Source organism: Narcine bancroftii, chromosome 2, assembly GCF_036971445.1.
Source record: "Narcine bancroftii isolate sNarBan1 chromosome 2, sNarBan1.hap1, whole genome shotgun sequence".
Classification (NCBI taxonomy): Eukaryota; Metazoa; Chordata; class Chondrichthyes; order Torpediniformes; family Narcinidae; genus Narcine; species Narcine bancroftii.
Window position 1 is genome coordinate 316,507,681 of NC_091470.1, and position 27,897 is coordinate 316,535,577.

General features: G+C 41.6%; 1 protein-coding gene and 1 long non-coding RNA gene across 6 annotated transcripts in view; one reads left to right on the forward strand and one right to left on the reverse strand.

Annotated features, from left to right (window-relative positions):
- lpin2 (lipin 2) overlaps window positions 1-27,897 on the reverse strand; it is a 160,138-nt gene that overhangs the window by 82,689 nt on the left and 49,552 nt on the right. For all 5 annotated transcript variants that reach the window (XM_069921744.1, XM_069921746.1, XM_069921747.1 and 2 more), the window contains exon 2: window positions 19,445-19,633. In XM_069921744.1, coding sequence (XP_069777845.1) covers window positions 19,445-19,624 — 180 coding nt within the window. In that variant the 5' untranslated portion in view covers window positions 19,625-19,633. The remainder of the gene's footprint in view (window positions 1-19,444; window positions 19,634-27,897) is intronic.
- On the forward strand, window positions 1,761-24,265 carry LOC138755554 (uncharacterized). Its single transcript, XR_011352387.1, has 4 exons — window positions 1,761-1,879; window positions 12,483-12,571; window positions 17,267-17,353; window positions 24,015-24,265. It is a non-coding gene; the product is annotated as an uncharacterized lncRNA (long non-coding RNA).

The window sequence follows — 27,897 nt, forward strand, 5'->3', positions numbered from 1 at the left end:
TGTAGACTAGTTCAGCAGAGGAGGCTCTGAGGACATCCTTGGGCCCTGTGCGTATCCCCAGGAGAACCCAGGGAGGTTCGTTCGCCCAGTTGGGCTTTGAGACGTGCCATCAGCGCCGATTTGAGGCGGCGATGCAAACATTCGACTTGCCCCTTGGCTTCTGGGTGGTAGGCTGGGTACCCAGGTGTTTAGAGAGTTCTATCCATAGACCACCCCCCCCACCCCCAGTCAGTGGTAATGTCTGCTGGGACACCAAAACCAGGTGGTGAGGAAAGCTTTGGCACATGTTTCTGTGAGGCATCCGGAATGGGTATGGCCTCTGGCCAACAAGTGAACCTGTCTACTACTGTAAGTAGGTTGCACGACCCCCAGGAGACTAGCAGGGGCCCAACTATGTTGAGGTGGATGTGCTTGAACTTGCGGGTGTTGATGCTTGGTGTGCTGCTGGACCTTGGCAGATTTACACCCACTCCATGGCCTGTTTGCGCAGGCCATGCCAAACGAATCTTGCGGATACCAGTCGCACCATTGTGCACATCGAGGGGTACGACAAACCGTGGATTAAGTCAAATACTGTTCCCCTCCATTGGGCTGGGTCCAGCAGTCAGGGTTGCTAGTGGAGATGTCATTAGAGGAGTGTAGTGCCATTGTCATCAAGTGGAAGTCTTGGAGCTATAACCCCACGATTACAATCTTGAAGCTGAGTTTCTCAAGGTTATCTTGTTCACAAGCCAGATCATGGTAGTCAATGCCCTGCGACATTGTTGACTGCTGGCCTGGAGAGTGCATTGGCGACAATGATGTGTTTTCCTGATAGATGTCAGATAGTAGTGGTGAATTCGGAGATGTCAGGCAGACCACGTGTTGGAGGACTTTGAGAAGTGGCTTGTGATCCGTAGACAGTGAATGAACGCCCTTCCAGGAAGTAGCAGAAGTGGTGGATAGCCAGGTAGATGGTGAGTAGTTACCTGTCAGACGTGCTGTACTTCATTTCAGGTGACTGGAGGTAGCAACTGAAAAAGGCGAAGGGTCTCCATGAATTGTCAACAAACTGTTCCAGGATGATGCCCACTGCTGTGTTGATCGAATCAACTGTGAGGACTGTCTGTACGTCCATTCGCAGGTGAACTAACATCTTTATATGGGCCAGGGCCTCTTTGGTCTGTTCGAAAGTTTTGTGGACTTTGTCCATTCGAGCTCCTTCGTCAAGCCCATCATTAGAACAAAGAAAGGCTGCATAATCTTGGCTGCCACAGGATGAATCTGTTGTAAAAATGTATCATGTCCATGAACTCTTGCAGGCCCTTCAGTGTCGCCGGCCTAGAAAATTGTCATATGGCTTCCACTTTGTCGAATTAAGGGGTGGCGCCATCTTCGGTAATCTTATGGCCTAGAAAGTTTTTTTCTATGAGGCCAAGCTGGCACTTCTCTGGGTTAATGGTGTTACAGAGTTCTATGTTGTGTACTGGCCTATGTGTTGTGCGATTTTATGTTAAAAAGTGACAGTTTGCCTTAGAGAGCCAAGGTGAAGGTGGACTGCTGAAAGAGTAGGAGACGGACTGAGCATGTGAAGAAAATAATCTAAAAATTTCTGGACTTGGATGATAAACCACCACTGGGTGATACTGTGGAGTGGAAGAAAGCCCAGAGCATGAATCATGGTCTGGAGGACAGTTTAGAATGTTGGGATTTCAAAAAGGATGAACATTCTGAAAGCAGCCAGAAGGATCCAGACCAAGCCAGTTGTTCCTCTCTCTGCAAGCAACACAAGACAACTTCGAATTTTGTGCTCTCTCTCTCTCAAAGATCTTTTGGCTTCAGTTTACCAAACAAACTGAATTTTGTTTATGATCTTTGCTTCTGTTGAGATCGAAGTTTTGTGAGTCTTCGGTGTTTTGTGTATGTTTTGTGTCTAAGTTTATCTGTGGGCTGGTTGGAAATTTGACTTTAATTACATACGTTATATTTAGGCTGGGGAATTTATTAGTTTTACACTGTTATAGAAATTTGCATAGTAACCAGTGGGCATTGTTATAGGGGGGGGGAAGCATTTGAATTAAAGTTTGAAGGTGATTTTTTTTGTTAATAAGGTAATTATTCATCTTTACCCTTGTGTGATATACCTTCTTTGTGGTTGCTGGTTTGATCTTGTAACAATAGTGAGGCTGAACTGTGCAAGGTGAGTGAACAGCTGGCGCAGGTGTGTCACATAATCCTCAGGCATTGCTGGCTACCAGGATATCGTTGAGGTAGATGAAAAGAAAAGGCAAGTCTCTGCCGACCACGTCCATCTGCGCCGCACTTTTTAAAAAACCAAACGGTGAAGAGAACTCGAACAGGGTGATGATAGCAGTTTTTTGGACATCATCTGGGTGCATGGGAATCTGGTAGCATCCCCGGATTAGGTTGACTTTAGAGAAAAGCTTTGTACCACAGAAGTTCTCTGCAAAATCCTGGATATGGGGAATTGGGTAGTGGTCTGGTGTCATTGCATCATTGAGGCATCTGTAATCACCACAGGGTCTCCAGCTGCCATTGGATCTTGGCACCAAACGAGGCCCACGGGCTATCGGAACAGCAGACGATGCCAAGCTCCTATATGTGTCTAAATTCTTTCTTGGTGAGGTTGAGTTTGTCTGGGACAAGGCAGCGGGTTTGTGAATGAAATGGTGGACCAGTGGTAGCGATGTGATGTTGGACACCATGCTTTGGCATGGCTGCCATGAACTGGGGATGCAAAATGGAGGGAAATTCTGCGAGGAGTCAGCTGTACTAACCATGTTTGGTTTTCACAGAAGTGAGCTAGATGGACAGCTAGTTGGACGAGCTGAGGAGCATAGTGTGGAAAGTCTCAGCATGGATTAGTAGTCTGCCCTAGAGGTTGACTAGTAGGGAGTGTGCCCGCAGGAAATCCACGCCAAACGGAGGTTTCTCCACTGAAGCCAGGGTAAAGAACCATTGGAATGTGGTGTCGCCAAAACGTACAGGAATTCACCTTTTTCCAAAGGATCTGATGGCGGTGTTATTGGCAGCATGCAGGGAGGAGCCGTGGGGTCTCGAGCATGTTTCAAGAGTCGTAGGAGATATGACACTTATCTCCACTCCCGTGTCCACAAGGAACCTGCAGCCTAAGATGCTATATAATGGCGGTTGGCCTCGTCATTTCCTGGGAACAAACATAGCTGGTGTCACCTGAATGCAGATGCACCCCAACGTTGGTGCTAGAAACAGCATTTGAGATTGGACCTTTCTGGTCTCTGGTAGGGCCTGTTCACGTGGTGGACTGGATCTGGGTGTTGTCATTGTTGGTGGCCATGTAATGTGGCTGACAGAGTCTATAGCCTCGCGTTTGGAACAGTAGAGAATGTCTGCTCGCACCACAACCTTGCGCAGGTGGCAGAAGTCTGTGTCAGCCAACAGGAATCTGATGTCTTTGGGCATCTGCTCAAGGAACGCCTGCACGAACATGAAGCAAGACTTTTGCCCTTCTACCAGTGTGAACATATCGTCCATGAGGGCAGAGGGGATCCTATCACCTAGTCTGTCCAAAGGCAGGCGCCTGGAGGCTCTCTCACGTCAGATGTACTAATGAGGTGGTTTTTCAGGCCATGTATTTACCTTCCTCTGGTGGCACCTGGATGAGATCAACGACTCGTGAGGTGGCTTCCAGGTCGAGTGAGCTGAGAAGGTAGAAGTATCTTGTCGAATCAGAGGTTACCCATTTGATCCGGAACTGGGCCTCTGCCTGGCCAATCCAAGTACAGGGCCTGTTCATCCAGAACATTGGTAACTTTAATGCAATGGCATCTACAGCTATTCTTTCCATTGTATCGAGTCTTCAGGGAGTGGAGACTTGTCGGGGTCACCAATGTAACAGGTTGTGAGCGAGCGCAGCAAAGAGACTGAGACAACAGGCTGTGAGCTTGAATAACACAACTGCTTTATTTTGAATTCCGTGCTGCAGCCTTTAAGCCCGTTTCCGGTCATTCCCCAACATCGTAGCACTCGCGTCACGATGATGCAAGCACACGCCTTTCCGGTCTGGACCAGAAGAGACGATCTCACGATGCCATCCTTATCATGGCTGCCCCGCTGACCGTGCATGACAAGTGGGGCCAGTTTGCCGCTGCAAACATGTGTGTCGCCACACGACAAGCATATACTTTCTTTTTAAGAGGATGTGGAAGATAGACAATATTCATGAGCTGGAAATGCCTGGTAAAATGTGAAGCATCTTGAATAATTACCCTATCATATGTGGGATAGATAAATTTCGATCAAAGAGCTATCTTAAAGCATTTGGTGAATTTCCTTGAATGGCAGGTGTGCATTGAAATAGATCCAACATATAGAAATACTAGAGGCATTTTAATGGGGAACAAAGATGTAAGGAGGACCAACTCAGTCTAGTCCAAAATTGAAAAGGAGCATTTTTATTACTATTGTGTCAGTTTTAAAGAAAGAAAAAGATAAAGTAATTAAGGAAAAGAAGAGTTTACCTACTGAGAAGAGTTGTTTGTTCTATATAGGTGGACATGTTTTGGAAAAGTGTTTTTGGTTGGAAAAGAAGGAACATAGAGAGGATTGCTTTTTTTAAAATATTTTAATTTTATGATCAAACAAGTATCAATAATTAACCATCACAAATATATACAAAAAATGAAATCATTGATGCACATTGTTTAAATTAAAAAAAAACCCATCCTTCCTCCCCAAACAAAAACCCCACAAAAAGAAAGAACAGAAAAAGAAATCGAAGAAATAGAATGAAGAAAAAGAAGAAAGACAGAAAAAGAGAAAGGTACTGTTGTGTTCTGGTACTTTTTTACCTAGATCACAAATATGGGAGAAAAGAGGAAGAAAAAATTCAAAAATAGTATGAGTACGTAAAGTATTCAGCACTGCATTTGTAGATATGGTTGCCATGCATGAAAAAAACATTATATTTTTCGATGGCAGTCTCTTCAATCTGAGGCGCCTGCAAGCTCACACCAAGACACAAGAGCAATTTGTCCGTGAACTACTCTTTGCAGACAATGCCGCTTTAGTTGCCCATTCAGAGCCAGCTCTTCAGCGCTTGACGTCCTATTTTGCGGAAACTGCCAAAATGTTTGGCCTGGAAGTCAACCTGAAGAAAACTGAGGTCCTCCATCAGCCAGCTCCCCACCATGACTACCAGCCCCCCCACATCTCCATCAGGCACACAAAACTCAAAACGGTCAATCAGTTTACCTATCTCAGCTGCACCATTTCATCGGATGCAAGGATCGACAACGAGATAGACAACAGACTCGCCAAGGCAAATAACGCCTTTGGAAGACTACACAAAAGAGACTGGAAAAACAAACAACTGAAAAACCTCACAAAGATAAGCGTATACAGAGCCGTTGTCATACCCACACTTCTGTTCGGCTCCGAATCATTTGTCCTCTACCGGCATCACCTACTGCTCCTAGAACGCTTCCACCAGCGTTGTCTCTGCTCCATCCTCAACATTCATTGGAGCGACTTCATCCCTAACATCGTAGTACTCGAAATGGCAGAGGCCGACAGCATCGAATCCACACTGCTGAAGATCCAACTGCGCTGGGTAGGTCACGTCTCCAGAATGGAGGATCATCGCCTTCCCAAGATCATGTTATATGGTGAGCTCTCCACTGGCCACCGTGACAGAGGTGCACCAAAGAAGAGGTACAAGGACTGCCTAAAGAAAGCTCTTGGTGCCTGCCACATTGACCACTGCCAGTGGGCTGATATCGCCTCAAACCGTGCATCTTGGCGCCTCACAGTTAGGTGGGCAGCAACCTCCTTTGAAGAAGACCGCAGAGCCCACCTCACTGACAAAAGACAAAGGAGGAAAAACCCAACACCCAACCCCAACCAAACAATTTTCCCTTGCAACTGCTGCAACTGTGTCTGCCTGTCCCGCATCGGACTTGACAGCCACAAACGAGCCTGCAGCTGACGTGGACATTACCCCTCCAAAAATCTTCGTCCGCGAAGCCAAGCCAAAGAAGAAGTAATTTTCTCCAGGGGAACACAACTATTCATTTCTGCATTCCATCAGGCTATGTCCAGAAGGGAATCAGACTTCCAGGTAACTGCAATACATTTCCTGGTCATTGCTAATACAATTTTAAGAAATTCTCATTGGTACCTGGACAACCTCATTTTTGGTCTTATGTCCATAATATTTCCAAAAAAAACAATTCTGGACTTGGTGCTAATTGCTTCCCAATAATCTGGTTTAATAAAATTCTTAAATTTTCCCAAAAGGATTTCAGTTTAGAGCATGACCAGGTAGAATGTAAAAAGGTACCTGCTTCTTTCCCGCATCTAAAACGTAACAGATATATTAAAATTTAATTTATGCAGTTTCTGCGGGGTAAGATATAGCCAATGCAGAAAATTATATTGCACCAGTCTATATCTTGCATTAATTGCAATAATGGCATAAATCAGACCAGGTCATATCATTAATACTAATATTCAAGTCTGATTCCCATCTTTGTTTTGATTTTTATAACTCCCACTTAGGAGTGCCCGTTTGAAGTAGAAAGTACATTATTGATGTAAAAATGTATTTGTTTCAAAGTAGCAGAAGATTGTATTATTATGGATATTTATTTTTTACACTGTTCAAATGACATTAATTGCTCTTGTTCATAGCAATCTTCTATATAATCTGGTCCCTTTACTAGACCAGGGATGCAGAATTAAATTGTCCAAAGTTAAAGGAATTATTCTATTTTGAATTAAGGGAGTTTTGGAGGATTTTTTTCCTTAAACCAATTAAATTACAATATATTTTGGTGTGCAAATTGAGTCGTGAAACCCCAAAAAATCTCTCAAAAAATGGGGGTCACTTATACGCCAGATATACTTTTGACACCGTAAATTCAGATCAAAAATCCAATCTGTGCTGATCTGGCACACAAATCAATCCTTGAAAAACTGTTTTGGCATAGAAGTCGACCCTTGAAAAACCCAAAATCCCAAATGCAACAGATTTTCATTGAGATTTTTATTGAAAACAACACCTCAATTAGCACCCTTCAAAAACCACTATCATTGTCTGAAAACAACACATTTAGAACCCTTCAAAACCACTCTCACTATCATCAACTGAAGCAAAGATGGCAGCAAGCACATCCATACTCTCACTGTTTAAACAGTCATCATATGGGTCCCAGTCTGTATTTGATGAGGCAGATTCAGTTTGGTCGTCAGTGTCCCACAATAAATAATCTTCCGGCCATTAATTGCACAAGAGATACCGCACTTTTTAAATGAGTTTAATCAGTCTCTAACTTTGTCCCTTGCCTTGAACACAAAGTTACACAGCATATCAGGTGATGCAGCATGCATTGTCCCACCTTTTGTAAATGACCTTTCTGCACTTGACATCCATGTATTCCATTCCTCGTGCACATAGTCTTTAAATGGCTTGTTCGAGCAGACATCAAGAGGTTGCAATATAGATGTCAAACCACCTGGATAACTGCCACACAAGTAATCTACTTTTAGTGTTCTCAGTTAAGTGGCTGTGAAACATACCCCAGACCCGCAAACTCCGTTCTTTGCGTAAACCACCAAGTCGCCTGTTCTACACATTGTCTATCCATAGTTTTGCACCATTTTTATCCATCCATCCTTCTTCATGAAAATGTACAAAAATACCTGCAGGTAATTTCATTTTCAGTTTAATTTTGCATTTGAAAACTACTGCGAGTCTTAACTTTGTCTCATTGGCCATGCACGATAACACCACAGTAAACCTGGTCCTTTTTGGCCTGTACTTCGGATTTTTACAGTTTTAATACCTTTCCATTCCAATGTTCTATTGCCTATCATGTTGAAATTCATCGAGGTTTTGTCCATATTTCCATTATTTGCTAATGCAAACTGGTGTTTCTGCCAGTTCTGTATAATAAGAAAACTTACAACTTTATGATCAAGATCTTTTGGTAGTTTCTGTGCAATTTTTGTTTTTTGGCTTAATACCAGATTTTTCCTGTTCATGAAATGATTGCACCAGCCTACTGTCGCCTCAAAATCATCACTGAGGTATGGGTGTGACAGTGCGAATGTTCTTTTATTTTGGGTGACTGTAGCAATCTTGCCTCTGTTCACTTACCCATTCTGCAGCGTGATTTTCCAACTCTGCCCAATGAGTGATTCCTTTTCTCAAAGAACATTGCCTTTTTGGTATGTTTCTTAGTCTCTTCTTTCTTCCTCCAGTCTCTTATCAACTCCTCATGCAAATTTTCTTGCAGCAGTGCAGTTTTTGGTTTTCTTGGCCATTTCTATCACTTTCAACTTAAAATTAGCTTCATATTTTCGTTGTGTGATGCATTGTATCGATGGACCCTCCAGGATAGCAATCACCTCCAGCCAACACCCAGATCAATCCACATGATCTATATGCCAGTCAATGGCCCACCTCAGGCATTGCAAGCTTTAGGGGTTGACTTATATGCCAGCCAACGGGGCAGCTCAGGCAGCCAGAAAATTGGAGTTGACTTATATGCAGGATACACCATAAAACCCTTAAAATGAGGCTGAAAAAGGGGGTCAACTTACCGTAAATATTCAAGTATAAAGCAAAAATCTTTCCCCCTTTTTCCCTCAAAAATGGGGGGGGAGGGGTCACATTATACACAGAATGCATTATACAGGAATATTTATAGTATACGCCAAATTATACAGTATTCAATTTGTGCCAAATATTCAAAATAAGCTTTATTAATGGAGCCTCCTTTTCAGCAGATATAAATTTAGTATCCCATTTATATATAAAGTCTTCTGCTACTCACTCTCTCTGACTTTTTAATTTTAATTTAATTTCCACCCATGAAGGCTTGTCTCTTTCATCAAAAAAGAGACAAATTGCATTTGGGCCAACCAATAATATTTGAAATTTGGGAGTTGTAATCTCCCATATGATATTTCCAAGTTGATTTTTCTCTAGAGAGTCCAGCTAGCTTACCTTTCCAAAGAAACTTCTTAATTAATTTGTTCAAGTTTATATAAAAAAAAATCTGCAGCAATGGTATTGGACGAGTCTGGAAAATATATTGTAGATCCATAAATACATTCATTTTAATACAATTTACTCTTCCAATTAGTGTTATTGGAAGAGTCACCCATTTACTTAAATCTCCTTCAACTTTCTTAAGCAAGGGGAATTAGTTCAATTTATATGTTTTTTTGTAAATAATTATCTACTTTGATCCCCAAATATTTAATCTCATTTACTGGCCACCTGAATTGTCCACTTCTTTTATACTCTGTTAAAGATATAATCTCACTCTTATTTTATACTCAGAAACCCTCCTATAATCTTCCAATTGCAAATACAGTCTTGGTAATGAAGTCACAGGTTCTGTCACATCATCTGCAAAGAGAACGATCTTATGTTCATCTTGGTTCACTCTAAACCCCTTAATGTTTGGATCCTATCGAATAGGGTACTATGGCCAATACGAATAGGGATGGAGATCGTGGACATCCTTGCCTATTAGACCTAGATAGTGGGAATGTAGAAGATATTTGTCAATTGATCACAGCTCCAGCCTTTGGTTCATTATATAAAGCACGAATCCAATTTATAAAGTTTTGGCCCAATCCAAATTTCTCTAATACTTTAAATAAAAAGTCCCACTCCAATATATCAAAGGCCTTCTCCAAATCCAGAGCAACTGCCCTACTAAGTTCACCTCTTTTTTGAGCCAAATGAATTACATTAAGTAGTCTTGTTACATTATCTGCTAACTGCCTTTTCTTCACAAATCCAGGATTTGATCCATATTTATCAATTTAGACAAATATTTTGCCAGTCTATTTGCCAAGGCCTTGGCTAGTATTTTATAATCTATATTTAATGAAGAGATCAGCCTATAGAATGATGGTTTTAATGGTTCCCTATCTTTCTAAAGAATCACTATTATTATTGCTGATGAGAAAGATTCTGACAAAGTGTGCGACCCAACTGCCTGATTCAATACCTCCATAAAGAGAGGCATTAAAAAGTTAAGTTACATTTTTTAAAAAGGAAAATTGAATATGTTTTGGCTGTAAGCATCCTACAATAGAGCACATCCATCATAGGAACAAGGAATTGGAAAAGGAGAAAAAGAAACAAAGGAAACATTAGAAAATTGTGTTATAGCCTTGGCTTAGACAAGTGGACTTACTGGGGCTAGTATGGATAACTACAAACTCTCAATAGTGCCTCTACAAGAGTGAGAATGCAATAATACATACTTAATACATTTCTTGACCCAGGCAGTACTGCATCTTTTTGCATGGCACGACTGATGAACAAACAATTTTCAAGGAAGAAAGTCAAAGATTATGTTGAACACCAGCACTGTTTTAGGCTTAGAGATTTGGGGGATGGGGGGGGGGGGGGGGAGTGGCAAGATGGCGTAGAGACTAGATGTGTAATCCCTGCCCTCTCTGGTCAGACTTTTAAGTGCCTATTTTTAATTTTAAAACTTTAATTTTCAGTTTGATATTTTGGTGAGCCATTATGGCTGCTAATGCAAAAAAAACCTAAGTCTCAGTTACAAAAGAAAATACAGTTTCGAAGTGCAGAAGAATTGGGGCCTAAACGACTTGGAACAGTCTCGGATCCATTTTCAGCGAACCCCAAGCTTCAACGATCGCTGGTGGGAACAAAAGTTAAAGTAACAGCTACTCACCAGTCTCAAGATGGCGCTGGTTCGACCCGTTCTGCGGAGGAAGGAGTGCGCTCCCGAGAAGTCGGGTGTGAGCCTGGAGGCTTGTTACAACGAACACCCCCGTCAGAAGAGACGGGAGTGCGGAGGAAGAGGATTGTGATGGCAGACACGCAGTCTACAGCGACTGTGGGCTTGGGTGGCGCTGTTAATTACGGAGAACTCCGTAATTTTATGAAAAAATGGTCTGCAGGGGGACAACACTGACGATCTCCTGAGGAAGTCGGGGGGTCGTCATTGGGTGTCCAAACTCGCAGGAAAACGACTAGAATGCTGCCTTTTGAAGAACAACAAGAAGAGGATTTACCACTGCACAGGAAATGGAAGAAGAGCTGGAAGAAAGTGAGTTACAACTTAAGGAATTGGATCCTGCATTTCAAACTGTATCTCAGCCTGTTTACATCATGTTTGAAGGTATTGCTTCTTATTTGGATGTTATTACTGGTCAATTCAACCAGCTGGTTCAAATGAATACTAATATAATTTCAGACCTAACTGTGGTTAAGGCAGAAGTTAAAGAAAATCGGGAAAACTTTAAAAAATTTGAAGCTTCTTTTTCTGAATGTAAACAACAGGAATAATCCAATACAGAAACAATAGTAAAGGAGGAAAAATCAGTTAAAGATTTAGGAGCCTGTGAAAAATAGTTAACAATAAAAATGGACTATTTGGAAAATCAAAACAGAAGAAATAATGTGAAAATTGTGGGTTTGCCAGAAGGTATAGAAGGTCAAGATCCTGTCAATTTTTTTTAAAAATTGGATTCCCCAGATGTTGGGGGAAGAGTCTTTTCCTGATGGATTGGTATTGGAAAGAGCACATAGAGCTTTAAGAAGACCACCCCTACCTGGCCAACCTCCAAGAGCTATGTTAGTTCATTGTTTGAATTGTTTGGACAGAGAGACAATTCTTCGACTTGCAGTTCAAAATGCAAGACAAAGGCAAGCTCCAATGATGGTTCAGAATAGTAGTTTTCTTCTACCCTGATTTGAGTCAAGATATCATCAGACGCCGATGTGAATTTAATCCAGTAAAGATGTTTTATGGCATAAAGGTTACAAATTTGCTTTTCGTTATCCTGCTGTGTTGAAAGTGTTTTATGGAAACTGTCAGTCTCAATTCTTTGAGAGTGATCATGAAGCAATGATTTTTGCTAATTCGTTACCGGATGTCAAAGGACAAAGAAGAAGTTCACCATTATCTCCTAAAAGGAAATCTGATGGACTTGGAAATGGGCAAAATGGCAGAAGTGGAAAGAATGGGAATGGAAAGAGTTCACCTACTCTTGAAATGAGTTCACCATCTGGACTGGAATCTCAAGGCTGATTTTTTTTTGTAATATGTTAATATTTTTGATTGGCTGCCTGGGGAGGAGGGGACCGCACTAACTTCTTTGTTAGTCATCAGTCACTAGTGGGTAATCCACACCCAGTTTTTTATTAAAGGGAGTTACTACCTTTTGGTAGTTTTTTTTTTTATTTGTTGTTTTTTTTCTCTTATTAACGAATATTATTTTATTTGCAGGGCCTATATATTTTAATTTGAGGGACCAATATAAAAATTCTTTTTTTTTCTTTGTTATTATTAATTTTGTGATTATTTTTGGTATTTAGCAATTGTATTAGATATGTCAAATTTGAAATTTGCTACCTTTAATGTTCAGGGATAAAACAACCCGATCAAGCGTAAGCGAGCTTTGGCTTACATTAAAAAGATGAAGATTGATATTGTTTTTTACAGGAGACACATTTGAATGGAAAAGAAAGTATGAAATTGAAGAGGGACTGGGTTGGACATGTTTTTTCTTCTTCATTTAGCTCCAAAGCTAAGTGAGTAGCAATTTTGATACATAAAAAAATATCTTTTGAATTACAATCAATGGAAATGAATGCAGGACGTATTTTTAAGTTGAATTGTAAGATTTTTAATGAATTTTGGACTTTACTTAACATTTATGCACCAAATGTGGATGATGAAGCATTTATTTCGGATGCATTTCTGTTTCTGGGACAAGCTAATGAAAATGTTTTGGTTGGAGGAGATTTTAACTGTGTTCTGGAACCTTTATTAGATAAATTTACAAAAAATGTTAAAAAAATCTAAAATGGCAATTCAAATCTGAGCTTTGATACAAGATTTTAATTTAGTGGACATTTGGCGACGTCTTAACCCAACAGAGAAGGATTTCTCTTTTTATTCATTTAGACATGAATCTTTTTCTAGAATTGATTTCTTTTTTTTTTAGTTTCGGCACATTTACAGGGGAAAATACTACAAGCAGAATATAAAAGTCGGGTAATTTCAGATCATTCTTTGTTGTATTTTACTTATGAGAGTTCTGAAAAAGTTCATGCAGCTTCTCGTTGGAGGTTCAATACGATGTTAAAGAAAGCAGAATTTATTGAATTTAAAAAAAAAACAAATTAATCTCTTTTTGGAAGAAAATGTTAACTCCGTTCAGAGTAAATTTATATTGTGGGATGCTATGAAAGCTTACTTGAGAGGTCAAATAATTAATTATACCTCTAAGGTTAAAAAGAATTATCCGACCGAGAGCCTTGAATTAGAGAAACAGATTAATAAATTAGAAAAGGAATTTCAGATATGTGACAGAAAATCAGAAGATAGAGTTGTCTAGATTGAAATTGAAATACAATACGTTGCAATCTTATCAATTTGAATGCTTGATTAATAGATCTAAACAACGGTATTATGAATGGGGTGAGAAAGCGCAGTTCAAGAAAGAACAGGTATCAAGGGTTATTAATGCAGTCAGACGAAATTCAACTGTTACTTACAAACCTCGTGATATTAATGATGAGTTTCATTCATTTCATAAGAAATTATATACTTCTGAGGAAAAACAGGAGAGGGGATCGATTGACTCCTTTTTAATCGGTGTTGAAATTACCAGTACTAGAAGAAGACGACATATTGGAGCTGGAGGCTCCTTTTACAAGGTTGTCCTTTGTCTCCAGCTTTGTTTGCATTACTAATTGAACCTTTAGCACAGTTGATACGACAAAATACACAGATACAAGGTACGAGAGTTTTAGATGAGGAGTATAAAATGAATCTATTTGCTGATGATGTACTGGTGTATTTAATAAACCCAGCTCAGTCACTTTTACATTTGAAGGAATGTTTAACACAATATGGATCTTTGTCTGGATATAAAGTTAACTGGGAAAAAAGTGAAATTTTACCGATAGTGAAGGAGATTATTCAATTTATAAGAATATTATTAATTTGAAGTGGACTGATCGAATTAAATATTTGGATATAAATGTGGATGTTGATTATCAATCTTTATATAAATTAAATTATGTACCGTTAATGAAAAAGATCAAAGCTGATTTGATTAAGTGGAAGGATCTTCCTATAAATTTAATTGGAAGAATAAATACAATTAAAATGAATATCTTTTCATGTATACAATATTTGCTTCAGTCAATTCCGTGTTTATTTAATAAGAATTTTTTTCAAGATTTAAATAAAATGGTTAGGGGATTTTTGTGGAAGGGTAAATTTCCGAGAGTAGCTTTGAATAAGCTAACCTGGAAATATGCATTAGGGGGATTATGTTTACAACATTTTCAAAATTATTATGAGGCAGCTCAATTTAAATGTAATAGTTCATTAATGGATTTGGAATGGCCCCCTAGTTGGGCTAAAATTGAGATGGTGAATATTTCAGAATTTGAAATACATCAATTTTTGTTTTGGTGGAATTTAAATTTATTACAACAATATAATGTGCCTATACTAAAACATTTAATGAAGTTATGGATGAGGAAAAATAGAACGATAGGTTCTAAGGGTAAATTATTGACTTTAACACAGTTATATAATAATCAACTTATTCCTTTTTCAATGTATAATCAATGTTTATCACATTGGAAATCTAAAGGTATAAAAAACTTGGGGGATTGTTTTAAAGAAGGTAAATTTTTATCCTTTAATCAAATGAGAGAAGATTTTGGTATTAACGAGAATTCTTTATTCGCTTATTATCAACTTCGATCCTTAGTAAAACAAATATTTGGTAGAGATATGACTTTACCTAAATTGACTAAATTTGAATCTTTTCTTGTGATTGCACCAAAGAAGGGATAAATATTTCATTGATGTACCAAATATTACAGGAAAGTATGGAAAAAAAGGGATGGGATAGATCTAAGATTAAATGGGAAAAGGATATTATCCTTACTTTTTCCGAGGATGACTGGTTAGATATTTGTCATGATAGTGTTACTAGATCGATAAATGTTCGCTATGCAATGGTTAATTACAATTTTTTTTACATCAATTGTGTTTAATACCTGAAAAGTTTAAAAAAAAAAATGGTTTTAGTGAATCAGACTCTTGTTTCAGATGTGGTAATTTGGTTGGAACATTTTTTCATGACCCAACAGTATTTTTGTTGGGTGAGTTGAAGCCTTTGAAAGATTTGGGATTAGACAAATTTCAGATTGCTTTTGTATATTTAGCTTTATCTGTAGCAAAAAAATGTATAGCAAGTACATGGAAAAATGCTAATGTGATTGATATTAATAGATGGCATAATGAGATGAAAACTTGCTTGGTAATGGAAAAAATCACGTATGTTTTACATGATGATTTTTTTTTCTTAATAAGTGGTGTTTATATTCAGAATATTTACATTTAAATTTGCCTTGATTAGATTTTAGTAAATATAGTTCAGTTTTTTTTTTCTTTGGCTCTCCTAAAGGGAGCTGGCTGAGGGGGGGGGGGGGGTTCTTTCTTTCTTTTTTTATATATAAATTTTTTTTATCGTTCATAATATATACTTATTTTTTACTGTAATAACCTATTGAACGAATAAATAAAGTTATAAAAAAAAGGCTTAGAGATGGCTTGATTACATGACAAGGATTTATGTGATCTTCCAATTTTATACTCAGAAGACTATGCCTGTGCATGAAGGAAACATCCCACATCAAAACAATAGCTATCAGTTGTCTTAACTGTGGAAGGTTTATATACCTGAAGCTAATTCTGCGGTAGAAATGCTGATGGGTTCAGATGTACCAAAGGCTTTGGAACCATTAGATGTAATATGGCGTGTGGGAGATGGACCTTATGCTGTTTAAACAATGCTTGGATGGAAAATAATGGACCTTTAGAAAGAAAGAATAATGATATTGCTCAGGAACGGTTAGAGACAAGTTAAAAACGAGACTACAAATTAAAAATCCACTTCTGAAAAAAACAAATCAATGTGAAAATAAATCAAATGCATCTAAAACAATATTGAAATAATTATTTTCATCAGAAATTGATGAAAATTAAGTATTAGATGTTGCAAATACTGCTGGTGATTATTCCTGAATCAAAGGCATGACTAAAATAAAAGACTGAGAACAAATTTGAAAGCAACATTTTTTTTAGCTCAGATTGTAGCAGACAAGGTCAATGAAGAAATATCACAATGTGCTGCAAAACTGGCAAACGCAGAATATTCCACTGATGGAATAAAGAAGCATGTGACTGACAATTTGGCATTCAGAGGTCAAAATGTGGAAAAAGGACTTGGAAGTATTAGATAATCATGGACGGAAAGATTTTAACTTTGCACTTGGAAACAAAACTGTATTTCAAAAGGATGAGAATAAATCCAAAGATTTTTTTTTCGTTTCAAAAATGACTAAGGGAAAAGGTCCAGAGAGAGGTTGACAGGAATAAAGATTTAATTGTAGATAAAATTTGCAAACTCAGAAAATTGAAGAATAATTGCTGAAGAGATTAATACAATTATTGAGGAAAAATAAATTGCATTTCAGCAATGTGACAAACAAGATGAAGCAATTCAAACACCTCAGATTTACTACAGCAGAGCTGACAACAGAAATACCAATGTATCACATAATCTTTTCATTTCAGATTAAGTTATTAATTTCTTGGAAGATAAAAAGATAATTATTTTCTTATTGAAGAGAGAGAGAGTCTAATAAAAGGCTTCAAAATAAACTGTCAGAAACTGAGACTGAATTGAAAGTTGCAAAATTGGATTTGGAATTGCAGGAAAAGGCAATAGAAATCAAAATGGCTGAAAAGACTGCAGTTCTAGTTAGAGATTTGTATGAGCCATAAATGAAACCAGACTACTTCTTTACAAAAGATTTTTACAAATGTTGTAGCTGTTGATGAGTTTGAAGAAACAATGTTGTTTGAATCATATCTTAATCATAATGACCAACTGTGGAAAAAAAGATGAGCAAATCTGTTGCAAGGAAGATTAAAGAGATTCATTAATTGAAATCAAGAGAATCAAATAAATTTTCAAAATCTAGTTCCAAGAATTCAAATTCTTCCTATGAAAAGCAGAATGTTGAAGAAAGGAAAGCTAAATGACATGCTGAAGAAGTATCTCATGTTAAACTTAAGCGGAAAGCTGTGCCTATTTTGCCTGAGGGAGATTTAAGGTTTACTGGTTGACGTTTTAACTCAAAGATTCTTGATAAATACAAACTGACTTTATTTTGTTGTTGGCTACTACACAGGTTACAGACTTTAATAATCCAGAGTGGTGGTAAAGATCACTCTTTTTCAAGGCTATGCATTGGTAACCTCTGGCATTATGAAGAAAGGTCTGTATATTGTTTGAATGTTATATGTTTGATTTTTATTTGTAATTATTATTTAAGTCATTACCTCTCATTATAATAATTAGGGGCCGGTATTGTAGGAGCCAAAATTAGTAACTGTTAAGTTGGGATCCTGTTGGTCCCAATGGTTGGAGGTTTCCTGGGTTCGATTAGCTGGGCGCAGCCATCTTTGTTCTTGTGCGCATGTGTGAGTTCCAGGAGCATGGGCAGTGCATTAGTATATTAGAGTTTCTGTTGGAGGACGCACAGTGCGCTCATGTGTTGGAGCATGCGCAGTAGTGTATGACATGAATCGGGAGTTTTAAAGTGTAGCGGCCTGCAATTGCGGAGATTGGGCAGGTACATCGCGTAGCAGCAGATGTGGACAGAGATCGCTAAAGTGACTCCCAGAACCAATGAACCGGCAGGGGTAGAAGCTGGGGCAGCATCAATGGTGACCAATGGTGTTGGTCAAGCTGCCCAGCTAACTCAGCAGAAACAGGCTGGGGAAGAAGGGCATTCATATGCATGGTTATTCCCGCCTGCTATTGTTATTCATATGGATGACTCAGTCAATCAGCAAAAATGGCAGAACTTGAACAAAGGGTGAGTGAATTTAAATTCTTGAGATTCACCATCTCGGTGGATCTTTCCTGGATCCAAAAAACTAATGGCATTGTGAAGAAAGCACATTAGCTTTCAGGAGTTTGTATAAGTTTGGTATGACATCAGAAAACCTGGCAAAATTCAAAAGATGTGCGGTGTGTGCAGAAAGTGTGCTGACTGGCTGCATCACAGTCGGGTATGGGGACACCAATATCCCTGTGCAATAAGCCCTGCAAAATGTAGTAGACACAGCTTCGAACATCACAGGCAAAACCCTCCCCACCTTCGAGAACATCTATAGGGAATGCTGCTGTCAGAGAGCAGCAGCAATCATCAAGGATCCACATCACCCAGCATACTCTCTGTTTTCACTGCTACCGTCAGGAAAGAGATAATAGGTGCCACAATACTCGCACCACAAGGGTCAGGACCAGCTGCTACCCCTCCACCATCCGACTCCAACAACAAATTCAATTAGGGACTCAATTGCGGTCTCTTACTTTTGTACTTTATTGATTTTTTTCTCTCTATTGCACATTGTTTACATTTGTTTATGTGAATATGATGAGTACAGTTTTTATGCACTCTCAGTAAGTGGTAATTTTAGAGGAAAAAGAATCTAAAGGTTGTATGTGACGTCATGCATGTGCTCTGACAACAAATCTGAAGTTTATCTGTCTACTCAAAGATATCAAATAAATCATTTAAACAGTCAATCACTCAAGGTTAGCATTTGAACTTCAGGCTGGACAAGAAGATCAAGCTGAAGAATAGGAACACTGCATTATTCTTTGGTATCTATAATGATTTTTCTGCCATGTCTGAGACCATTCAATCAGAAATCAATCTTGGGACAACCGTGGTTGATAATTATATCAATGGAAAGTGGAAAACCAGTTTCAGTTCAGATATTACAGACAAAAGGTCAGTAAGGGAGACTGTGGAAATGGACAAGGCCTGCATATTTAGGAAAGAACCCAGCTAATAATTTAGTATAAACACAGAAAAACAAGGGATTGAAGATAAAGGGAAGAGATTTTCCTCATTATTTTGTTTTTCAGTTTATGAAAGATGTTCAAATTGGTCCTGGTTATGCATAACAGATACAATTTTTTAAAAACCTCAATTTAGATTCTAGAAAACACTGAAACCTTTGTTTTCATGAATATGTAAATATGAAAATAGCAAAATACAAAAAATGTACATTGCCCACCATAGTGGATCTATAATTTTATTATATTATTTTATTTTAGAATCAAGGCCACATTACATAATCACACTTCTTTACGATAGAAGAAAGCCATTTGACCCACAGAGACTCTGTGGCTCTCAGATTATTCACTCAATTTCTTTCCCCTGCTAACTTCCTGGACCATATTCTTGCTTACATTATAGTAGACTGACAAAGAGCATGACTAGTCCAAGAATAAGTTACCTCAATAAGAATTTTTCATTCATACCTTTCACTAATCAAAATTAGGTACATACCACATTTTCTTTTGATCGAAGTACCCCAAGCTTTCCAAATCGAACATGAAATGGTGAACACTGGTAACTGCCATTCTGTTGTTGAACCACTATGACATCTATGCATCCAGAGAGTGTGGCAGGATTTAGTCCCTTATAAAGTTCCTTGACTGTTACCAGCAACTGTCCAACATAGTTCATGGTTTGCGACTGGAAGGGAAACGTAATAAAAGGTTAAATGCACATTATAGACATATTTAATAGTCAACCAAACTTATTTTTTTTAAATTTCAATGCAAAACCCTGATCATGTCACCAATAAACACTACCACAGATGTACAAACCAAAAGGATTTGTTATGCATGAATCACAAAAGGTTGATTTGCAGGTGCAACAGATGATCAAGAGAACAAATGGACTGTTGGCCTTCAATGGTAGAGATTGAACTTCAAAGTAGGGAGGCTCTGCTGCATCTGTTCAGGGAACTGGTGAGGCCACACCTGCAGCACTGTGTGCAGCTTTGGTACATTTATTTAACAAAAAAATATACTGACATTGGAGGCAGTGCAGAGCAGGTAAACCAGATTGATTCTAGAGATAATGCAGTTAACTCATGAGGGGAATATCCCTTGGAACTATATTCCTTGGAATTTCAGAGAATGATTGGGGATGTTGTGGAAACGTGCAAAATTGTGATAGGAATATATACAGATAGAAGCAGGAAAGTAGTTTCCACTGGTAGATGAGACTAGAACTGGAGGGCATGGCATCAAGATTTGAGGTAAGATTTAAGATAGTAATGAGGAGGAACTCCTTCTTTAGATAGTAGTGCATCTGTGGAATTCTCTGCTCAAGGAAGCAGCAGAGGCTGCCTTCCAAAATAGAATTAAGACTAATAGATTCTGGCATAAAGAGGAAATAAGGGGGAAAAGGCAGGTAAGTGGACCTGAGTCGGTTGTGATTTTATTAAATGGTAAAGCAGGATTAGTGGGCCAGGTGACCTACTCCTGCTCCTATTTCTTGTGTTTTAACTTTTGTCAATGAAAATTCCTGACATTTCACCTGCACAGTTGGATCACATGGACAATTTGCAACACAATAAATTGTGAAATAATTCATTGAGAAATGTGACTAAGTATTATCACTGTCCAAGGTAAAATAAACCAATTAACTAATTTTAATTGGATAGGTATCTAAAACAAATAAACAAAAATATGAACGTAAGGAAAAAGGCCACGTAATATGGCAGTGTTATAGTGCAGGTTAGAAAATAGAATTCAAGGTTTGAAATCAAATTACTAACCTCCAAAAAAGAAACCATCATGAAATACACTTTTTATAAGATGTTAGGAATCACTAGTTTTCATAGGATAAATATCTAAAACTCCAACTACAAATAATTTCTTGAACTAAGTCATTTGGCCCTATTAATTCAACATTAAATCAATATTTATTTGCCTCATCATCTTGATTTCTGTTCTAACTACAGGGCAAATTTAACTTTTTTTTAAACCCTGCATTCAGATCCAATTAATCTAAAATTAGATTTCACTGTAATGCTCACACTCATTCTGCTTATTCCACACAGGAATGCCTTTTGAAATACAAGCAGCCCCTGGGTATCATTAAGGTAAACTCCCTAAGAAACCAATTTTTCCACGTAATACGCATCCATTCTCTATTGTTACCTGCATCATTTCACACAACATACTTTCTCTAATTCTTTAAATTAATCATGATCTATAATTACACTAATGAAATACAAACTGTATTGCGTTGTTAATGAATACCATAACATGCTATTGAGGCGGCCTACCGCTGCAGCAAGCGGACAGGCACTCTGGGTGGCAAGTGCAATGTAATGCCAGCAGACCGTGCAGCGGCACTGGCCCCAGCAAGCGAACCAGTGGATGTACGGCTAAAGCAACCTAAAAGACCACTGTACAGCCACTGGGGTAGCGTGCGGGGAAGGTATTGTCAATGCAAGGGTGTACCTGTGCGTAGAAAACTCACCTTTGTCATGCAGATGTATTGTCAGTAATCGGAGCAAACGGCAGGAACTTGAATGATATGAAGGTCGGGCTTGAGCCCTAATAAAGGAGAGCTTAACCTAACCATACTTGTGAACATTGTTCTTTCGTGCAATGCGTGGCACAATTGGTGATCCCGACAGTTTTGATGGCATCTAAACCCAATGATGAATGAGCCAGCAGCAGTCCATGCAGTCGCCTCCAAGCTGCTGACCTTCTGGACGCCATCACTAATGGCCATGGTGGGTGGCCAACAAGGTAGCTTCCTGTACGTTTGGGACTGCCAGTTCAAACGACGTTTCCTTGTGGACACAGGAGCTGAGGTCAGTGTCCTGCCCCCGTTGGGACAGGACACCAGGAATAGACAAGAGGGCCCCATGTTGAGGGCTGCCAATAACAGCATCATCTTGACCTATGGTACCCGCAAGATCCAGCTGCAGTTGGGTGGCAGCATCTTTTTGTGGGTATTTACACTGGCGGTAGTGGAGTAACCACTCTTTGGAGCAGACTTCTTACATGCCCACAGCCTTGACGTGGACCTAAAAGGCTAGCAACTGGTCCACATTATGACCTTCCAAACCTTCCCCCTCCGAGATGCCATCCTCATGGCAAATAAGGACCGACAGGAACACCTGATACACCTCCGCAAACACTACATCTGGTTGAGAAAGTTCAGACTGACCATCAACCCAGCCAAATGCCAGTTCGGGCTAGAGACCATTAACTTCCTGGGCCACAGGATAATCAAGGAAGGTGCCACACCACTACCCAGCAAAGTAGAGACCATCTGAAAGTTTCCCAAGTCCAGGACGACCAGTGGACTGCAGAAGTTCATGGGAAGAGTCAACTTGTACCACGGGCTGGTGCACCCATCCATTAGGACCATGATCCAGCTGGCAGCCAGCAAGTATGGTTTACGGAAGAAGGTCAGCAGGTGGCTGAAGGCGTGCACGTAGTGCCAAATGGCTAAGGTACAGCTGCATGCCAAGACCCCACCACAGCACTTTGAACCCTCCGAGTGAAGGTTTGACCATGTCCACGTGGACATAGTGGGACCCCTACCAGTATTTCGTTATTTGTTAATGATGGTTGATCATTACACCAGGTAGCTGGAGGAAGTCCCCTGGCAGACACTGCCACAACCTCATGCGCCAGGGCCTCATCTCATCCTGTATGGCACGGTTTGGACTGCCTTCACACATCACCTCCAGCCTGTGGTCCAATCTCGCCAACCTGTGGGGCGTCCAGCTGTACCATACAATGGCCTACCACCCGCAGTCAAACTGGCTGATAGAGAGCTTCCATAGGCAGCTCAAGGCTACGATCATGGCCACTCCACAGACCCAACTGGGCAGACAAGCTACCATGCATACTTCGCACCACACCCAAGGAGGACCTCAACACCTCATATGTCAAACTTTTTTCAGAACTCCACAGGTCGTCCATGAGAATTTGCACCATCCCCGGCGGACAACAAGATGACGCACCAGCCCTTCTTTGCAGACTGACGGAAAGAGTCGGGAACCTGGCCCTGACTCCACCACCCCGGCACAGCATCGCTCTCTGAGGTCAAAATGGGGTAGTGTGCAGGGAAGAAGGTATTGTTATGCAAGGGTGTACCTACATCCAGGAAACCCCACCTTTGTCATGCAGAATGTAACATCAGTAATCGGGGAAAATGGCGGGAACTTGAACAATATAAGAGTCGGGCTTCAGCCCTGATAAAGGAGATCTTAACTTGACCACACTTGTGAGTGTCATTCTTTTGTGTAATGCGCATGGCTACACTATTATTACCATCTCGAAAAATTCTAATTTGTGAAAAATTGTGTAAACTTGCATTGGCACAAAACTCACAATACACATCTGATAGGCCACTTCAACACTTAGTTTTAAGGACAGAATGCATGTGCACATTTACATTTGCAGGATATACTCTTCCACTGCCCTATTTACTGTCTCATGTTGCCAGACTCTGTATCCTTCAAATTCTGGTGCCCAATTCTGGGCATTAAGTGATGAAAAAAACGAACTCCCATAATCCCAACCCTGCCAATCCTCAGGATATCTTGTCAATGTCATCAAATTTTGTGGTTAAATCCAAAAATCTTGAAAGCAATGTGTCACAATTCAGGCTGAATTCTTAATTGTATCTAGGAGATTTTGTGGAAAACCAGATGAAAAAAAGGTTACTAGCACAATATACTCGCAATGAGGATCACCAAGCTCTTTAAATCTTCCAGAGGTGATGGTGATATTTATGTTTTGCCTCTGGTCCTAGCAACTCTGGTAATAGCTCAAAACAATTTTTTTTTCCCCAAACATCTCACATAGATGCATGCAATGAATGGGAGATCAGAGATTGTGGTAGACCTGGGTATGTTGGTTATCTCCTGAAATCTTCTACCTTCCTGAGCAATTAAATTCCCAAACCTGGCTGTGATGCTACCTGGCAGTATACTTTCCACAGTGTAACTGTAGAAGTTTGATAGATTTGATGACATGCCAAATCTCCTCAGATTCCTGAGAAATTGCACCTTCACATTTGCCTCAATATACAGGCTCCAGGAGAGGTCTTTTGAAATGTGGACTCCAGGAACTGAAGGTTCTATCGCTCTCTACCTCCATCCTCTGAATGTGGACGTGTGGTCCCTTGATCTCTGCTTCCTAAAATCAACAATAAGCTTCTTGGTCTTGGTGATGTTGAGAGTGAGATTGTTGTTTTGGCACCACCCAACTAGTGTGCAAGCTACACCAGAATTGAAGTGCATGCAGAGACATTCAGGCAAGCAACAACTTGGTCCAAATACAACAGTGTCAGGAAATGTATCCTTGTCAAAGTCAAATAAAATTTTAAAATGTTAATATCATACCTATATGTGACAAATGTCTCTCAGCTTTAGTTTGAAGATGTTTAAATAATTTTAAAATCAAAAATTTAAAAAAAGTCAGAATTATGGAAAATGCAGTTAGATGACATTGAAAATAAGAAATCACTTCCTTTTTCTCACAACACAAGAAATATGACAAGATTATAGAAGCATGAGGTGGCGGTGCAGACGTTCGAGCAGTCCATTGGCCTGTGGGTGGTAGGCCATGGTGCAGTGTAGCTGGATCCCCAACCTGTTGGCGAGCTGTGTCCAGAGTGCAGATGTGAACTGGGCACCCCAATCGCTGGTGAGGTGACCCGGGATGCTGAACCGGGCGACCCAACCATGCAACAGTGCTCGGAAGCAGGAGTCGGTGGAGGTGTCTGGCATCGGGATCGCCTCAGGCTAGCCTCAGGCTAGCGAGTGGTGCGGTCCACCATCATAAACAGTTAATGGTTGCCCCAGGAAACAGGTAAGGGCCCGACGATGTCCACGTGAATGTGGCTGAACTGTTCTCGGACGTGCTCGACCTCCTGTACCAGCGCCCTGGTGTGCCTGTGCGCCTTGGACGTCTGGCAATGGGTGCATCTTTTGGCCCAGCCTGCGATCTGCTTCCACATCCCAGGCCATACGAACCGTTCTGCCACCATCCAGAGTGTGGACCTGATGGATGGATGTGAAAGATTGTAGATGTGACGGAAGACTTGCCTGCGCCACTGCTGTGGAACCACTGGTCGTGGGGTGCCCATGGAGATATCGCACAGGATGGTGCCTTCGTTGCTTGGAGTTGGGAGGTCTCTGAACTGCAGGCCTGTGATGGCAGTCTTGAAGGCCCTCGTCTCCTCATCAGACTTCTGATCAAGGGTAAGCTGGTCAAAGTCGAGGCTGGGCGTCAGCGCGCAGATGGCTGGTCGCAAGAGTGCATCAGCAACCACATTGTCCTTCCCTGCCTTGTGCCGAATGTCGGTGGTAAACTCCGACGTGAAGGAGAGGTGACGCTGCTGGTGGGCTGACCAGGGATCCTTTGCTATCGTGAGTGGCTGGGTGAGGGGCTTGTGGTCGTTGAAGATGGTAAAAGTCCTCCCCTCCAAAAAATAGCGGAAATTCCGCACCGCCGGGTACATACCAGGTAACTCGTGGTCAAAGGCACTATACTTGCATTCCAGTGGGCGGAGCAGGCGGCTGAGGAATGCCAGCGGTTTCCAATGTCCATTCACCTGCTGCTCCAGGACGGCACAGACGGCTGTGGCAAAGGCATCGACAGAGAGTGCCATATGCAGGTCGGTGTGCGGGTGGACGAGCATGGTGACTTTCACGAGGGCATCCTAGGTGGCCTCAAATGCGGTGCAGGCTTCTGGGTTCCAAGCAAGCGTTTTGTGCTTGGCTGCGATGAGGGCGAATAGCGGCTGCATGATGTGCACAGCTCCCGGGATGAAGCGGTTGTAAAAGTTGACCATACCCACGAACTCCTGCAGCCCCTTGAGGCTGTCCAGGCGAGGGAACTCCCTGATAGCGGCGACCTTCGCAGCGGCGGGCATGGCTCCTTCGGCCGTGATGGTATGGCCCAGGAACTGCATGGACTCTTTCCCGAACTGGCACTTGACCGGGTTGATGGCAAGGCCGAAATTGGCCAGCTGAGAGAAAAGGGCACGTAGGTGGGCCTTGTATTGCGCCTGGTCCTTGCTGGCGACGAGGATGTCATTCAAATAAATAAAGACAAAATCCAAGTCCCTGTCCACAGAGTCCATGAAGTGCTGGAAGTTCTGAGCGGTGTTCTCGAGCCTGAACAGCATGTGCAGGAATTCGAACAAGCCAAAGGGGGTGATGATGGCTTTCTTGAGTATGTCCTCAGCGTGCACCGGGATCTGTGATATCCACACACCAGGTCAAGCTTGGAGAAAACCCTCGCATCGTGCAGGTTGACTGTAAAGATTTGGATGTGAGGCATGGGGTAACGGTCAAGAACAGTTGCCTCGTTGAGCCATTGATAGTCTCCGCAGGGATGCCAGCCACTGGAGGCTTTCGGGACCAGGTGGAGTGTGAGGTCCATGGGCTGTCGGATCACCGAATGATTCCCAGATCCAACAGGTGCGAAATCTCCTCCTTCGCCACCTGGAGCTTGTCAGGAAGGAGCTGGGGTGCCTTGACGTGAACCGGTAAGCCCTTGGTGAGGATGTGGTGGAACACCCCGTGGCATGGCGAGGCAGCAGAGAACTGTGGCTTGAGGAGTGTCAAGAATTTGTCCAGGATTTGCTGGAACTCATCTCTGGGCGTGCTGATCGTGGCCATCTGCGGTTGCTCCAAGCAGGAGGCGTCGAGGCGAATAGCCTGGAAGGTACAGGCGCCCACCAAGTGCCTACCTCGAATGTCTACCAGAAGCACGTGTGCAAGGATGAAGTCCGCACCTAGGATAGCAGTTGGTTTGGACGAGACGGTGAACCTCCATGTGAAATTTTGTTGGCCAATCTGGAAGTGGACTGTCTTGTCTCCACAGGTCCGGATTTCTGTTGCATTGGCTTTACGGAGGGTAGGTCCACGAGGTCAGTTCCTGGAATCGACGGCTGTGGCCGGGATAACGCTGATCTAGGCTCGAGTCAACGAGGAACCGCCGGCCGCTGACTGAGTCCCGCAGGTAGAGAAGGCTGTGTCCTTGGCCAGCTGCCGCAGCCATTAACAGCGGCTGGCCTGGTCGTTTCCATGGAATGAGCAGGGCTGACGACTCTTCCGAGCCTTGGCTCCCCAGCGCCGGTAGTAGAAGCAGAGGCCTGGAGTGGATGCCATGCCCCTGGTTATGTTCTTGGTGGCCCCTGCAAGGGCCGGATGCCCTTCCGCAGCACTAGGGGCGGGATTGGCATGGTCGTGCCTGTGCCTCATGACCTGCTGGACCACTGAGCCCTCTGGATATCGTGCGAGCCATAGCTCTCAGGCCTTCTGGGTGACCTTCCTCGGGTCAGTGAAGATCTCCTGGACCAGCAGCAGCCGGATGTCCCCAGACATATCATCGAGGAAAATGCGCTCAAAGAGAGGGCAGTTAGTGTGCTCACCCATGAGCGTGAGCATCTCTTCCATCAGTTCCATTGGGGACCTGTCTCCCAGGGTGTCGAGGTGCAGCATCCGAGCAGCATGCTGGTGTCTGGATAGTCAGAGGGATCCCATAAGCATTCGCTTGACGGTCTTGTATTTGTCTTTGGTGGATGGGTGCTGAACGAGGTGCAGCACGCGTCTGGCGGTGGCCTGGTCCAGGGCAGCGACCACATGGTAGAATTTGGTCGTGTCGGATGAAATCTGGTGGAGGTGAAACTGACCATCCACATGGCTGAACCAGGTCTCCGGCTCCTGAACCGAGAATTCAGGCAGTTTCACGGCTATAGCGCCGATCCCAGGCTCGCTCATGATGGGTTCAAAGACGTTTGAACCAGTCGGGGTCACCAATTGTGGCAGCAACTACACCTGCTCCTAAAAGAACACACACAACCAGACAGGTTGAGCTCAGTGAGCAGACTAGTTTATTGCAGGCTGCTGGGCTGTACTTATACTCCCAGCCCAGACCTGGCTGAGAACCACGCTGGAGGAC